The sequence below is a fragment of the Cynocephalus volans genome, chromosome 9, assembly GCF_027409185.1.
Source record: "Cynocephalus volans isolate mCynVol1 chromosome 9, mCynVol1.pri, whole genome shotgun sequence".
Lineage (NCBI taxonomy): Eukaryota > Metazoa > Chordata > Mammalia > Dermoptera > Cynocephalidae > Cynocephalus > Cynocephalus volans.
Genome location: NC_084468.1, coordinates 92,452,530 through 92,470,457, shown reverse-complemented (window position 1 = coordinate 92,470,457; position 17,928 = coordinate 92,452,530). Strand labels below are relative to the sequence as shown.

General features: G+C 34.0%; 1 protein-coding gene across 1 annotated transcript in view; it reads left to right on the top strand.

Moving 5' to 3' along the window:
- The window catches only part of TBCK (TBC1 domain containing kinase), a 226,077-nt gene that overhangs the window by 194,951 nt on the left and 13,198 nt on the right, over positions 1–17,928 (top strand). Inside the window, exon 24 of the mRNA XM_063108114.1 lies at positions 10,211–10,370. Coding sequence (XP_062964184.1) covers positions 10,211–10,370 — 160 coding nt within the window. The remainder of the gene's footprint in view (positions 1–10,210; positions 10,371–17,928) is intronic.

Genomic DNA, 17,928 nt, shown 5'->3' with positions numbered 1-17,928 from the left:
AGTAAAAAATACTTTATTGCTAAAAAATGATCATCTGAGCCTTCAGCGAGTCATAGTCTTTTTGCTAGTGGAGGTTCTTGAATCAATGTTGTTGGCCGCTGACTGGTTAGGGTGGTGATTGCTGAAGGTTGGGGTGTCTATGGCAATATTTTAAAATAAGACAACAGTGAGTTCGATGCATCAATTGACTCTTTTTTTCATGGAAGATCTCCCTGTGGCATGTGATACTATTTTATGGCATTTTACCCAGAGTAGAACTTCTTTCAAAATTGGAGTCAGTGCTCTCAAACCCTTCCAAAGCTATCATCAACTAAGTTTATATAATATTCTAAATCCTTTGTTGTCTTTCAACACTGTTCACAACATCTTCAGCAGGAGTAGATTCTATCTCAAAAAACCACTTTCTTTGTTCCTCCATAAGAAGCAACTCCTCATCCATTCAAATTTGTTCATGAGATTGCAGCAATTCGGTCACATCTTCAGACTCCACTTCTAGTTTTCTTGCTCTTTCTACCACATCTGCAGTTACTTCCTCTAATGAAGTCATGAACCCTTCAAAGTCATCCATGAAGGTTGGAATCGACTTCTTCAAAACTTCTCTTACAGTTGATATTTTGACCTCCTCTCATGAATCACAAATGTTCTTAATGTCATCTAGAATGGTGAATTCTTTCCAGAGGATTTTCAGTTTACTTTGCCCAGATCCATCAGAGGAATCACTGTCTATGACAATTATAGCCTTATGAAATGTATTTCTTAAATAATAAGAGTTGAAAGTCAAAATTACTCCTGATCCATGGGCTGCAGGATAAATGTTGTAAGGCATGAAAGCAACATAAATCTTGTGAATCTCCATCAGAGCTCTTGGGTGAATAGGTGTATTGTCAATGAGCAGTAATATTTTGGATGTTATCTTTTTTTCTGAGTAGTATGTCTCAATAGTGGGCTTAAAATATTCAGCAAACTATGCTGTAAACAGATATGCTGTCATCCAGGCTTTGTTGTTCCATTTATAGAGCAAGACAGAGAAGGTTTAGCATAATTTTTTTTAGGAATTTATTTTTTAATTGCAACATTGATTATACATATTTATGGGGTATAGAGTTATATTTCAATACATGTATACAATGTGTAATGATCAAATCAGTGTAGTTAGTATATTCATCATCACAAAAATTTGTCATTTCTTTGTGCTGAGGACATTTGAGCTCCTCTTTTCTAGCCATTTGAGAACATACAATAAATTATTTTTAATTATTGATGCCTAGCACTACTGCATACCACTAGAACTTATTTTTCCTATCTAGCTGTGTTTTTGTGTCATTAACCAACCTCTTATTATCACCCCTGTACCATTTCCTTCCCAGCCTCTAGTAACCACAGTTCTACTCTCTACTTCTAAAAGTTTAAATTTTTTCTTTTTAGCTCCCATATATGAGTGAGAACAAGCGGTATTTGTTTTTCTGGGCCTGACTTATTTCACTTTATGTAATGTCTTCAGGCTCATCAGTGCTGCTGCAAATTACAGGATTTCATTATTTTTCTAAGCAGTATTCCATTGTGTATATATACCACATTTTCTTTATCCATTCATCTGTCGCGAGATACCCAGGTTGATTCCATATCTTGGCTGTCATGAATGGTGCTACGTAAACTTGGGAGTACAGATGTCTCTTTGGTATAGATTTAGCATAATTTTTAAGGGCCGTAGGATTTTTGGAATGGTAAATGAGCATTAGCTTCAATTTAAAGTCACCAGCTGCATTAGCCCCTAACAAGAGAGTCAGCCTGTCCTTTGAAGCTTTGAAGCCAGGCATATTGCTTTCTCCTCTCTAGGTATGGAAGTCCTAGATGGCATCTTCTTCCAATATAAGGCTATTTATTCTACATTGAAAATCTGTTGTTTAGTGTAGCCACCTTCATCAGTCATCTTAGCTGATCATCTGGATCACTTGCTGCAGCTTCTACATCAGCACTTGTTGCTTCACCTACACTTTTATGTTATGGAGGCAGCTTCTTTCCTTAAACCTCATGAACAAACCTCTGCTGGCTTCAACTTTTCTTCTGCAGCTTCCTCACCTCTCTCAGCCTTCATAAAATTGAAGAGAGTTGGGCCCTTGCTCTGGATTGTTCTTTAGCTTAAGGGAATGTTGTATCTGATTTGATCTTTTATTCAGACCACTAAAACTTTCTCCATATCAGCAACACGGCTATTTCATTTTCTTATTCTTGTGTTCATTGGAGTAGCACTTTTAATTTCCTTCAAGAACTCTACCTTTGCATTCACAACTTGGCTAACTGTTTGGCACAAGAGGCCTAGCTTTCATCCTATCTTTGCTTTCAACATGCCTTCCTCACTGAGCTTAATCATTTCTACCTTTTGATTTAAAGCAAGCAATGTGCAATTCTTCCTTTCACTTGAACACTTAGTGGCCATTATAGGATTATTAATTGGCCTAATTTCAACATTATTGTGTCTCAGGGAATAGGGAGGTCTGAGGAGACAAGAAAAGATGGGGAACAGCCAGGTGGCAGAGCAGTCAGAATACACACATTTATTGAATTGATTAAGTTAGTTGTCTTATTCAAGCACGGTTCATAGATCCCAAAACAATTACAATTGTAACGTCAAAGATCACTGATCACAGATCACCATAACATGTATAATACTCATGAAGAAAATTGAAATAATGAAAGAATTACCAAGGTAATCTCTGTGGCACAGAGACACACAGTAAGCACACACTGAAAAAATGGCGCAGTTTGGCCGACCCTGTGGCTCACTCGGGAGAGTGCGGCGGCGCTGGGAGCGCAGCGGCCGCGGGTTCGTATCCTATACAGGGATGGCCGGTGCGCTCACTGGCTGAGTGCGGTGCGGGCAATACTGAGCCAAGGGTTATGATCCCCTTACCGGTCACAAAAAAAAAAAAAAAAAAATGGCGCAGTTAGACTTGCTTGACACAGAGTTGCCACAAACCTTCAATTTGTAAAAAACACAATATCTGCCAAGCATGATAAAGCAAAGCACAATAAAATAAGGTATGCCTGTTTTCTGGATGGACATGGCTGGATATGTGAGGATTAGAAATGAGACTAGAGTAGACAAAGGCAACTTCGTGGAGAATGTTGCATAACATGCTAAGAAGTTTGGGTTTTATTCAAAGGCAATGAGAAGGTATTAAAGAATTTTAATCAGGTAAGTAACATACTCAAATTTGCATTTCAGATAAATTACTTTAATGCAGTTTGAAGGATAGATGGAAATAGATGTAATAGCATAGACAAGGCAAGAAGGATGGAATGATCCAGAGATTTGGTGTACATAAATTTCATTTATATTTGCTGTCATGAAGATCGAGATCTCTTGCCCTAAAATAAACCAGTTTTACTGGGTCCTTTAGATCAGTACCTATGCTGCAGAAATCCAGAGAAATGATTTTTGTTTCTGTTTCTTTCCCTTTTCTCAAAGTGTGTGCTGACAAAGGGAAACTCTATATTGTGGCATTTGCAACATTGTTAAATAGCAGTGCCACTGGATGGGAAGGCCAGGAGGCACCTTAGCATATTTGTTGCTGACACAAATTACACTAGACTTGGAAGAATTCTGAAATTCATTTACTCAGCAAACATGTTAAGCTACATTCTAGGCATTGTAAGAGATTCAAAGATGAAATACATGCAGATCCTTCCCATAAGTTGTTCAGACTTTTGATGGAAGTCATGTCCATTAGTATATTTTATACAAGATCAAATTGGTGTCATGAGAGAAGCACACATACTATGAAAAGGAAAATTTTCATGGACGAAACATTGGAAGGATGGATAATATCTGAACACTCAAAAATAAGGAGAAAAGGTATTTAGGCAGCGAAAACTACAGAAGCTAGACAAAAAATATATAGGTAACAGTACATGATTTGGACTGCTTGGAATTGAAGTACTTAGGTCCTAATCATGAGGGCTGAACTGAGAAATTTGGACTTTGTCCTAAAGACACCGTAGACGGTTTCTCAGCAGGTATGTGATTTTCAGAATACTTTGTTTTTAAAATTTTAACCTGATAATATTGTGAATAAAATAGATTTCCAATGGAAAAGGCCAAAATTGGAGAAAACAGCCACTGTAATAGTCTAAGCTCAGAGTAATCAGTGTCTGAAATTGGCAAGCATTAATAGGAATAATGGTGGGAGGATGGGATTTATTAGAGCAGTAGAATGTTGGATGTTGCCATTGATAAAATTTTGAAAATAAGATTTTAGAATGGATGATTTGGGGGATAATAATACCATTTAAAGACAGCAGCAATAGATTTATCAGGGAGAATGATGATATCTAAGCATGACTTTTATATCTATAAATGCTATTTAGTTGTGTTATATATGAGGAAATTGTAGGATTAATTCTATATTCCTTTTTAGCTATTGATATACTACTGAAGGTATAGCCTGTAGTTGGGCTTAAAGATCTTTAATGCCAATTATAATTAATTAACACAGCAAACAAGCCAACATAAAAGGCCTGGTGAAATACTGGTGTTTTTGTCTATAGAGGTATGATATCATTAAGTGTGGTACCCACCAAAAACACTGTTCTTTTTTTTATATATAGTTAATGACAATTTATTGTATTCTTGAAAAATGCAAAGAGAGTGGATGCTAAGTGATCTCACCACAAAAATAATAACTGTGTTAGGTAATACAATTATTAATTAGCTAGATTTAACCATTCCACAGTTTATATCTGCTTCAAAACATAATGAGGTACACAATAAATACATAAAATGTTACCTGTCAAATTAAAAAAATAAAATAATAATATAGTTGGCTTATCTTCCAACAAAAGACAAATACATTGACAAGTAGGAGCATTTGTTTTCTTTTTCAAGCAATTGGACAATAAATGAACTGTTTCCATTTAAAATCACCATCATCAGTTTCCATATTAATACAGATTTTTACTTAAAAGATCCCAGAGTTAATCCTCAAAGTTAGTTCTCCCCAGAGTTAGTTCTCAAAGCTTATAATAATATAGAAATACTGTCACATAAATTCAGAAGAAACTTACAATATTAGAGTTAAATCAACAGTCTCTTTTTTTATATATTTTTTAAATTTATTTATATTTTTTATTTTACTTCTCAATATATATCGTAGTTGATTTTCATGCTCCTTTACCCATTCCTCTCCATCCCTTCCCCTCCCCCCATCATCTTCTGTTCACTTGACTTAAATAGTTCAAGGAATTTTTGTAGTTGTTCTGTCTTCTCCCCCCCCAACCCTTGATTTGTTTGTGTGTTTATTTATTTATTTATTTTTAGCTCCCACAAATAAGCATTTACCTATTTAACGTATCTCTATCATTCTTAGAACCGATTTTTTTCTATCTGCCTGATTAAAGTATGGCATTTCTACTTACACTATTGTTATGTAGAGTGACTTATAAATACAGGAAAGTCTTCATACCTTAGAAACCTAGAAGATAACATACATCATCCATACCTGTTAATACTGTGCCGATAATCCAACACTTTTGGCACAAGAAATTTACAGAACTTTTTCTGATCTATTTGTTCATTGGTCTCCCAGATTTTGTTTAATGTGAAATTTTATTTTCATTGTAAGTGCACACTTGAATGCTTTTGGTAATGTCCACCAAATGGGATGTTGAGCTGAGTGGTATATTTTTGGAGAGGGGTACAGCTTACTGCAAGACAAGGTTAGATGTATAATGTAAAATCACCATGAGCCACGGAAAAATCATATGCTTATGGGAATATATCCAATAGTGTAGTCAGTGTAGTAAACAGCTCCATTTGAACACCTGGCCAACTGACTGCTACAGTAAATGAATGTTTTTATGCTTTCATAACTATTATTATTCCATACTAGAGATTTCATTGTAATTACTGCTGACTTCTTTAGTTATGTTTTTTTATCTTTTAATTCCTTCAAGTGTGTCATCAAAAATTGTAATTTCTTATGAACAAAGGAAGGTTAAAAAATAGCGTTTATGGTTGCCATTGCTACTTTTGCCAAAACCAAACCAAAAATTGTAATGGGTATTGTTGAAATTACACTATCTAGATGTATATATGATTGGGGCTAATTACCACATAAATACTTTTATTTCCTTAATATTCTCTAAACTGGGTACTTTGAGCTGTAGCTTTTCAAGTTCTTAGTTTGTAAAATAGCATCATGTCTAGCTCTTGGATAGTATACAGTATGATAGTACACAGTATATTCAATACTGTATATACACAGTATAGAACCTCTTTAAAGGTGAGTGTTATTTACCTCATACTTGTGTTTATGCTGACAAACAGTGGCTTTTTTGAGTATAAAAGGTGAACGTAGAGAATTAAAATTTTTGTCTAGAATAGGAGGAAAGCAGTGAAGTTACAGTCATAATCATAAAATATGTATTGTTGCATGTTCATCTCTAACACTACCTTGGTGTGAAGAATTTATACATATCTGTCTTCCACTGCAATACAAAGAAATAAAATCAAAGTCCTTAGCATGTGGACAAAGTGCTTATCTCAACGTATTCTCTATCATTTTGCTTTCCTTGCCAGATTTAATTCAGGACTGACCATACTCAACTGTGATCACTTAGAGTCACCATTGTCATATGTCAGATATTGTCTTCTATTTACCTCTTTTATTCTGTCTAATTGACACAAAATATACAGAAATCTGTTCTTTGCTCATTTTTCAAATGCCTAATATTTTATTGTGATTATGAAGGACTCAAAAAGTGAAAAACATATTGAAATACCTACCTTTACAATATAATCTGACCACTTCTCAGATGTTTAGAAGTTGCCTAAAGAAGTTTTACTTCTTATAGTGTATCACATGAGAATTTCTATTGTAGGCAGTGAAACTTAAATAATTCCCAAGGAAAAAAGGTCCTCAAATTGCTAAAATTGTCTTTATTGTCCAACTTATTTGAATAAAAGAGACTGTTCATCACATATATACTGAAATGTAACTAGGCCAATCTCATTCTCCGCTGCTATTTGCCAGTAATGCAGTTAAGGATAGAAGGTTTAGAGGTTTGACCACACTGTCTACAAGCATTCATGCTTAACCAACCTTTTTTTGTGCTAGAAGTTTCACGACAGGGGTATTCTTGGATGAATGTTCTTAAATGTCTTCCAGGACTTTTTGGTTGAACTAAACTAAGAATAAGGGAAGCGTGGTTTAAGGTTTTGTGCCTGTCTTCCAAAGAGTAACCTAAAAATGGTTTGGAATAGTTTTGCATTTTGGATAACTTTCCTCTTCCCAAAAATACTCCATTGCCATCATATTTTGTCAAGTATTTTAACATATAATCTAGATTTTTTAAAAAACATCAAACCATAAAGCACAACCAATAGAAAATTTTAGGGTAATAACAAGTTTATTACATACTTCTAGTGACTAAAGGGCAGTTTAGACTAAAGTCTTCTTTAAAGCACATAATAAATAGGTGTTACTGAGCCCACAAAATTATCCAGATGGTCATCTATGATTTTAGATATGGTTATTGGATATTGGATATTTGGGTACAGATGGGCACTTTTTTAAACCAAATATTCACAGAATTTATCTCTTAAAGTAAACAATTTTTTTTCTCCAAAGTCAGATGATTCTAATTTTCTAATAGGTAGCTGAACAAACTACATTTAAGAGGAGCTCAAATGTGACTGTACATTGTAAAGCTTAACCCAGTCTAAGCGGTGTCTTATGTCTTTTATTTCTGATTGGCAAGGGAAAGAATCTGATTGGCTCAGACTGCATCAGGTATCTACCTTCACCCTCCCCTCCCTGCTGTCTTTTCAGCGTTGGTCGTCTGCATGGTCGTCTTATACAAACGTTAACAACCTAGGCTCACCCTTTCATCAGGGGCTGTGGGTGGGGAATCTTCCAAACAAGAAAGCGGGAAGTGAAGAGGCAACCCAAACATGTCTGCTGCAGCAATTGACTAGGATAGATTTGTATTACTTTTACTGCTGTAAAAGCACTACAAAGAAAAGATGTTCACAGCTGATGAGGGCACATGTTCACAGCTGATTCAATTGATTTAGACTTGACAGATGTAGATACATTTGCTGAGAATATATGGGCTGTTAAGTTCTTAGTTTGTGTTATCAAAATCTTCATTTTAAGATATATCTTTACTGAAAATAAAGTTACTATCAGTTAAAAAAAAAAAAGTGCCATCAGAGTAAGTATACTCTGAGAAAGAAGTCATTACTGTTCATGAAAACTGTACCTGAAAATATTGAATAATTATAAATGTTTGAGAAACTAGTGCTGATGAAGTTCAAGGGTAATCTGCTCATGATTATAAATTGTCTGTCCATTCTAGTAAGACTAACTAAACAATGTCCACTGAATGCTAGTGTTGATTTTATCTCTCTCTTTATTTTTCAGAACTTACTTATGATTCTTTCTCTCATTATTAATGCTAAATGCTTTTCTTTAAAGAAAAAAATAATGGTGCAGCAGCTGAATAGAAAATTTTAAATGTAAAATATGTGGTCAATCTCCACCATCATTCTTGAGAGTAGGATTCTCAAATATCTCCTCTCTCCAGTAATGACAGAGAAAGAGAGAGACAGAGAGTAGTATTCTAAAAGAAGATGAGCCTACAAACTCTGGGACAATTGAAAAATTCTCATGTCAATAATTAGAATTTTCCCCCTTATGCAGTGATGATTTATGAGTCATAACCTTTTAAAACTCTATACTTTTACATTTTTTAAATAACACAGCTAAAGTGGAAGTTTAGGAAAAAATGCCTCTGCTGAACACATAAACATTTCTTTATGTTAGTTATCTGTGATTGTTAAGAAAGGGAAGAAAATATTGCTTAAACTTCTTATAACTGGTCTTCACATTCACTCTCCTAGCCTTTCTCCAAATTGTTGACAAAAAGCAAATCTAATATGTTACTCTTCTGTGCAAAACACTTGCTGACTTTTGCTCTTAGGATAATGACCAATATCCTCAACATGGCCTACAAGGACCTGCGTGGTCTGGCTTCTGCATCCATTTCCAGGCTCATCTTATCTCGTGTTCCTCTGAGCTCTCTAAATTCCACTGATACTGGCCTTCCTTCATCTTCTTAATTGACCAAATGCCTCCCCACTATGCACCTAATATTTCTGCCTGAAAGTTTTATCCCCTTCACTACACTATCCTACCTCCATTGCATCTTTTTGCCTGATTAACTTTTATTAATTCTTCAAATTTTAACTCGGCCATCACTTTCTCATGAAAAACTTCCCTGTCCTCCCCAAATTGATGTATCTATTAAGCATCATATACATCTCTTTCAGAGCAGTTTTCACAATTGTTATTTTACATTTATCTGGAGTTGTTTGAGTAATGAATTATATTTAAGAATATCTTCCTCTCTAGCTCCTCTCTAGATTCTATATAAAGAATTACCTTTTTATCTTTTTTTTTCAATTTCCAGAGTTCTACTCTCACTCCTTTAATTGTACTTTTAATTACTTTCTGAGGCATATTTTTTTCTTCAAAATCTTATGCTATTTCTAAATATTTTAAACCAATGAATGTTTTTAATTCCTAAATTAAAAGTAACAGTCAAGGAAACCATCAGAACCCTTCTAAAGTACAAAAACAATAAGAGGTCACCTCGTTCAGAGAGCATAAAATTGGAAATAATGGAAATGTCATTTCAGTTTACTTGAGAAATAAACAACAGAAATGTTTCCAACTAGTGCTAATGACCTCTAACAATTCTAAGTAGAGTCCCATTTAGCAATTATTTGCCCAAAATGGATAGTCTTTTGCAGTATCAATTTAGACCTGAGAATATACACTTGCCTGTATCACTTTCAAAGCCTTAAAATGATGGTGGTAGTAGTAAAGGACTGCAAACCATGAATAATGTGTAACCATGCAATTACCATTGTTTTACTGTGTCAGGATCACTTTTACAATTCTTTATTTAACGAAGAAGGGTTTCTTTATATCTTTGGCTAGTAGTCTTCTTCCTTTCTCTTTTCCACTTCATTTTCAATTTGAATTTTTTTTTTTCCAGAGGTGCCTTATTTCGTTTATGGTAAAATACTCACATGGGCAGGGACAACGTTAGTACTATCTTCTGAAAATCAGTGATGTCTGTGAGTTTCTCTCAGACTCTCAAGTCTACACACAAATAAATGTTTTCCTTAAACTTTCCTTCTCAGTTTTGTTCGAGGTCACATTTCAGGCAGCATCAACATTCCATTCAGCGCTGCGTTCACTGCAGAAGGGGAGCTTACCCAGGGCCCTTACACTGCTATGCTCCAGAACTTTAAAGGAAAGGTCATTGTCATTGTGGGGCATGTGGCAAAGCACACAGCTGAGGTAAGTGTACTCAGAAATGTCATATACATGTAAGATTAGTTATTTACCTGCCTACTATATAAGTTGTCAAAAAGTATGTTTCTTCAGGAGTTTGCCACAAATGAAATGAGCTTTGAAGATCTATCTTCTTATATAGAAGAGTTGCCTTTAATTCAAGCATTTGTCCCTCATTGTTCAACATCAGGATCAACAGTAAGCTTAGAAAAAGCCAAATAATAGCTTAAGGAATTTTTTTGGTTTTTTTAACTGCTTTTTGAAATTGCAAAGAAGTAGCTTGAATTCCCTCCATTGGAGGAAAATAGTAGGACTGGAGTGTAGGTTCTGGAAGCTGGTCATAATGGAATATGTTGGATTTGGGAGTTTTGTTTACTAGAGGCTCAAAGCTTTTTGATGATAGAAAATTTAGGAAGAATATCAACTTTCAGATATGAGGAGTACATGAAACAATAAAATAGTTTCCATCTTCTACGGCTATATTCTAAGCAAATTGAAAAAGAGTTGTATGTGGTGGAAAAAAATAACACCTTTATTTTTTTCTAAATAAAAGACAAGTTCGAGAATACAATTTAATATGAGAGCCAAATGGGCTTGCTTAAAAAAAATTAAAAATAAAAATAAAAAAACAGAAGTAGGCGGAGAACATATCTAGGTATAGGCAACATTGAACCAGTACAGGCCCTTTCTCTAAAGGGAGGAAAAAATCTGCTGCTAGAGAAGTAGCAGAGGTAGCTTGATACCTGCAGACAGCTTTTTTCTCATGGAGAAGAAGGACAGAGCTGAGCCTTCCCAAATTTATCAATCAAATAAATCCTTCTCCCTCCCAGGATAGAGTGAATAGAGGGATAAAAAGAAAGGTCAGGAATATGCTTAGGGAAATTTCCATCAGGAAACCAGGAGTAGAGATAAAATATCCACTCCCCCATATGATATCTGCCCCCCAATATGCATATTTCTTTATGTCTATATAAACTGAAAAATCCAGAAATGTGGTCACTGAAAATGTAGTCAGATGAGAACTTTAAAACTTGATCATAGGCCATTCTAAGCATCTAACAATCCTTGTCTCAGAAGTACAGGGCTAATGGTAGCATTGGCTTTTGATGCTAAATGAAAATCAGCCTTGATGATGAAGCTTAACTGACCATGCTAAAGAAGTATCTGAGTGGATATTAGATATAAATCATAAATCAAATCACTGACCCATCTTTTCTATAACTGTATCTAGCATCTAAAGGGAACAATCTAAATATAGCTATTTCAGAGAAAGTCAGTATAGTAACTGACCACTTTAATGTTAATTTCAAGTAAATGAGAACATTTTATAACTAAAGTGATGGTATCTATATTATTTTGATGTAAGTTGTTAAATTATTATTAGTATTATTTTCACAATACCCTATAGTGCTGCTACTAATTAATCTGTATTACCTTATACCAATGAAAAGTGTCAATTTTCAATTATAGTAAATAGCAATAAATTCATTACACAAAAATACTATTGAAAATCACATATTTCTAGGTTCCAAGTAATATGCAACCTTAAGAAGAAAGCCCAACAACAATAATAATAATAATAATAGACTGGTCCTTATATGGTAGGTACTGTAATAAGTATGTTACATATACTATGTTAGTTTACCCTTCATAACAATTCCATGAGGAGTCATTATTCTATACTTCTTACACATGGGAAAAACTTAGGCTCAAAGTTTATCTAATTTGTTTGTGTCATGGCCAGGATTGAAACACAAATCTGTATGATTCTATAGGCTATACATTCAACTCAATGAGCTCTTATTAAGGCTTTTGAGCCTGAATACTTCCACTTTTCCTGTTTTTAAAATCAGGCTTATTCTGATCTTTCACAGTTCATAGTAGTTCTTTCCAGTGGATGACAAGACCCAAAATAAACTTTTATGCTGCAAGTTCTAACAAGCTTAGTGTTCTGTTTTCATAAAGCACTACCATTTGAAAGATGGTATCTAATACTTATTAGATCCTATATGATTTAATCTTCTTACATTTGCCACATGTTTCCAGACATTCTACCCATCTTAATCTCTACATTTATATTTATTCTAATTTTACCATAAAGGTAAAAACATACACACACACACACACACACACACACACACACGTCAATAGATAACTCATACTATATACTAACAATGAAAAATTCAAAAAGAAAAGTAAGAAAAAAAACTCCATTTACAATAGCATCAAAAAGAACAAAATACTTAGAAAATTAATTTAAGGAGGAGTGAGACTTGTACACTGAAACTACAAAATATTGCTGAAAGAAACTGAAGAAGATCAAAATAATTGAAAAAGACATCCCAAGTTCATGGATTGGAAGAACTACTATCGTGATGATGACAATACTACCCAAAGCAATGTACAAATTCAATGCAATACCCATCAAAATCCTCATGACATTTTTTGCAGAAATGGAAAAACTCAACCTAAAATGCATATGGAATTTCTAGGACCCAGAATAAACAAAACAATCTTAAGAAAGAAGAACAATGTCGGAGGACTAACACTTTTGATTTCAGAAGTTACTACAAAGCTTCAGTAATCAAAACAGTGGAGTAGGCATAATGATAGACATATAGACTGATGGAATTTAATTTAGAGCCCAGAACTAAACTCTCATATGTATGGAAAATTTATTTTTAGCAAGGTTGCCAAAATCATTAAATAAAAAATAAAAAATAAAAATAGCTTCTTCAACAAATGGTGCTGGGACAACTCAATATCCATATGCCAAAGAATGAAATTGGACTTTTACCTTATGCCATATACAAAAATTAACTCATAATGGACCAGAGACCTAAATTTAAGAGCTATAATTGTAAAACTCTTAGAATAAAACATAGCCATAAATCTTTATGACCTTGGATTTGGCAGTGGTTTCTTGAATATGACACCAAAAGCATAGACTACAAAGAAAAAAACAAATAAATTGGACTTTATTCAAAGTAAAAATTTGCACTTTAAAGGATACTGTCAAGAGAGTGAAAAGACAACCCACAAAATGGGAGAAAATATTTTTAAGTCATATATCTGATAAAGATTGAATATCAAAATACAATATAAACATACAAAAATCAGTTGTATTTCTGTGCAATAACAACACCGACAACTCAACAACAGAAAGACAACCAAATTAAAAAATGGACAAAGAACTTGAGTAAACATTTAGTGGTTCCTTCAAAAAGTAAACATAGAATTGCCATATGACCCAGCAATTTGACTCTTAGGTATCTACCAAAAAGAATTGAAAACAGGAAGATATTTCAAGATACTTGTACACCGATGCTCACAGCAGCATTATTGACAATAGCCAAAAGGTAGAAACAACCTAAAGTGTCTATAAACAAGTGAATGAATTAACAAAATGTAGTATATTACATTTTGGAGTAAAATTAATATTCAGCCATAAAAAGGAATGAATGAACCTTGTAAACATTATACTAAGCAAAATAAGCCAAACACCAAAAGAACAAATATTGTATGATTCCATTCATATAAAATATCTATAACAGGCAAATTTATAAAGACAAAGTGGATTAGTGGTCACCAGGAGCTGGGGGGAGGGGGATATGGAGTTATTGCTTAATGGTACAGTTTCTTTTGGGGATGATGAAAAATTTTGGAAATAACTAGTGCTAATGGTTGTACAACATTGTGAATTTACTTAATGCCACTCAGTTGTACACCTAAAAATGGTTAAAATGACAAATTTTTTGTTATATGTATTTTATCTCAATAAAAGAAAAGATCTAGGGTTCAGTGTGTTCAGGATACCCTACTATTACCAGTTCATCTAAACCCTACAATTTTTGGTCAGACAGTAGTGGAGAAGATCTCATAAGAGTTATTCCTATTTTACCTCTAGGGGCGTTAAAAAATAAATAAATAAATAAGTGATTTTCAAGCAAGTAGCAGCTTTTCTTCTAAGTTGAAATCAGTACACTATAGCTGGCAGCTGGCAAAGTCCTATTGAGAAAAGATTAAGACAGCCACAGTTGAATGCTATGAAAACAAAGCAGGTTACCAATTATAGTCAGTACAGTTACAGATTCTCATTACAAATGTGTATGATTTCTATGTTAAATTTATATTTGGATTAGGGGACTTTTTGTTTGCCAAACAGTAGGCACTGATTGTAATATTCTAGATTTACATCTTCTGTTAAGACCTGGTAAAAGATGTAGTCTGAAAATGCAACCAATGAAAATATTAAGTGAAATATAGTTCAGTAAAAGAAAAAGTCTTTTAATATTGAATTTAGCAAGTAGCAAAATATCATTGAGCCACTTCAAGAAAGAATAAATGAACCACTTGTCTAGTGTATGACAGCATTAAAATCACCCACTACAAATTACAAATTAGCACTGAAGTGTCTTTTGTAATACAAGTGTGAAAAAATTACTATAATGACCAGATGTATTGAATATATTGTCTAAACTCAAGTAGAACAGATCTGAGAAATACAGCCTATTCATGAGCCTGAAAAACTATAATCAGAAGATATATGATACCATTTTAATTATGTATTCATTAACAAGTTCCTGTAATTACAATTGATTAGCAGTTTATTGCTGAGATTTTTTTTTTACAATGCCACTTCCCTTTTTGTATTTAGATTTGCTTTCACATTAAGTACATCAGAAACCTTTAAAATCCGCCACTTCTTATCTAGATAAAACATTGCTTTTCCCCAGTAATAGAACAAAGAAGAAGCACTACCTAGATCTTAGTTTAATTAAAGTCCCATGTAGAGGTTTCTCTGGACCAGAATTAATTCCTGCTAAGTCACACTTATGAATTATTCCTTAATTCACCTTATCCTAAGGGTTAAATAAAGCAGTGAACTATTGTATTATCAAGTATATGCAGATATGCTGTGAGCAAAGTTATGTTAGCCTTAAGGAAAGTCGTATAATCTCACGATAGTAAAATGAAGTCCTAAATCACTGAAATGTATGTTACTGCTCCAAGGATTGGATTCAAAACTGAATTGGATTCGAAACTGAATCCAATTTTGTGCTGATTCTTTCTACTATTTGGCCAAGTTTAATTTCACAAAGTAAACAAATACTTGTATAGGCAGCCTCTATTGATAAGGTTTATGAAAGTAGAAAGACCTTTGTAAAAAAAAAAACTGTAAAGTTAGTTGAAGCCTTAATTATGTCGCATTTAAAATGAAAAACTTGGCAAGGTCTCACTCTTGTCTCGTTGCAAAAATAATAAATTTTTTTCAAACTCACATGAGAAATTGCATCTTCATTTGCTAAGCCAGAATTAGATTATCTGCACATAGACAGAAAACATGCCAGCATGATATATACAAAAAGCCCTATAAAAGATACTTTTCACAAAAATGAAACATGCTGAATTAATCCCAGAGAACAAGTGTATAAGTCTGGGAATTAAGGCAATATCTATTGAGATCAATAGGGAAAGGTAGAAAGTTTACTATCCATATCATGTATTAAATGAACAAGGATATTAAAAGGACATCTTTATATCTTGAGCAGATTGCTCAGATTTAAAGGAGAATTTTGATTTTTAACATTAATCAAATGTCATCTAGGATAAAACGTATGGTTTGTTTTGATACCCATAGCAAGCATTACTCACTACCCTACTCCCAACTTAAGGTTAAAGTCTCACATATCTCAACTTGACAAAACTCCATAGTAAATCCATCTCTTTCCTAGAAGTAAATTATGATGTTTAGTGAGAATGATGACTTAGTACAATGGCATGCTTAATGTATTATTGGGTTATTTCTCCCCATGGGAAAATAATATAGTAGGATGCACTCTAGAGATAGTGATGCATCTTAGACTGGAAAACTGGCAACAACGTGGACGAGAACAAGATGAAAGCCCCAAATGGTGTCTTTCTAACTTTAGTAAGTCCTTAAGAAAAAGTGTAAATATCACATTGCCATGTTAGTCACTGAAACTCATAAGACTTTAAAAATAACTATCAATTCTGCCTAGATATCTTGTGGTTATGAGACCACTAAGATTTCATTCCTGACACATTCAAAAGGTTATCTGAAAAAGAAATTGAAGGAATCTTTACATCTCACTTTGTATTGTCAACTTTGGAAAATACTAAGGACAGCTAATCTTACTCTTAAAATGTTATAATCTTGGCACAAAATCAATCTTTTCTTTTGTCGTCAAAAGAAATGTTCATCTGAACATCATGACTAATTGCATTCATGTAGACTGTTGTTTTTCTTTCCTTTGAAACAAAATAAAGCAAAACCAAAAACAAAAAAGAGCACAATATACATATATATTTTTCTGAATAACATTTGATTCAGAAGCCAAGATAAGAGATGATTTTTGTGGATATTCCATAACTAAATAATGTGAGCGGTTGATGCTTTCTACACATAGCTTGTAATGATTAAATGTAAAATGTGACGTCTGTTTTCATCTGAAAATTATCAGATTCATTATAAGCAAGGCATGCCATTGCAGCTATTTTAAAAATAATATAATAGTCCACTTGTGTTCATTTATACTTCCCTGGAGGCCAAGGTTATTGGGTCTTTGGATGTTAGGTTGGAAGTTAATTTGTGCAGTAGTAATATGAGGCTTTCCCCCTCTTTCCTCCTACCCCATTACTTCCTGGATCCTTTAACCAAGCTAAATCAAGTTGTATGATACTGTGGTGATCACTGGTAGCCTTTACCTTTTGCCATTCCCTTTGTCCTAGTCCATTCAGGCTGCTGTAATAAAATACTGTAGACTGGGTGGCTTATAACAATAGATATTTATTCCTCACAGTTCTGGAAGCTAACAAGTCCAAGATCAAGGTACTGACAGATTCAGTGTCTGGGGGAGCTCACTTCCTGGGTCATAGACAGCTGTCTTTTCTCTGTGTCCTCCCATGGCAGAAGGGACAACAGAGCTATCTTAGGTCTCTTTTAAAAGGACACTAATCCCATTCATGAGTATTCCACTGTCATGACCTCATCACTTCCAGAAGGCCCCCCCTCCTAATACTATCACTTTGGAGGCTAGGGTTTCAACATATGAATTTGGGATGAACACAGAAATTCAGACCATGGCACCCTTGTCTCTTTAACCCTTCTGCTCTTTTGCTCAGGCCCTTTATCTAACCTCTGGTCTCAGGCATCTGAGATTATCCTACTACCAGTATGTGCTCCAAAAAGACAGAATAACCCTTAAACCAATAACACTTTAAACCAATTCAGTATAAGTGTTGTCCCTATAGTAAACTTCTCAAGCTCCAGGTAGTACCTACCTAGTTCCTCAGATTAATATGACACTTTTAAACCACTTTGTATGAGACCTTTGACCTGTCAGAAAATTTATTAGGCCTCTTTGTAATTGTAGCTTAAGCATTTACGAGGATACTTCAAAATGTTCATGAAGAGATTTGTATTATCTTTTAATTCTGTTTTTCCACAAACTTTTTGACATACTCTCATAGATAAAAATGGGAAGTGAATCTCCTTTATCAGTTCCGAGTATGCAAGAAATTCTTTCTTGATTTTGTTATA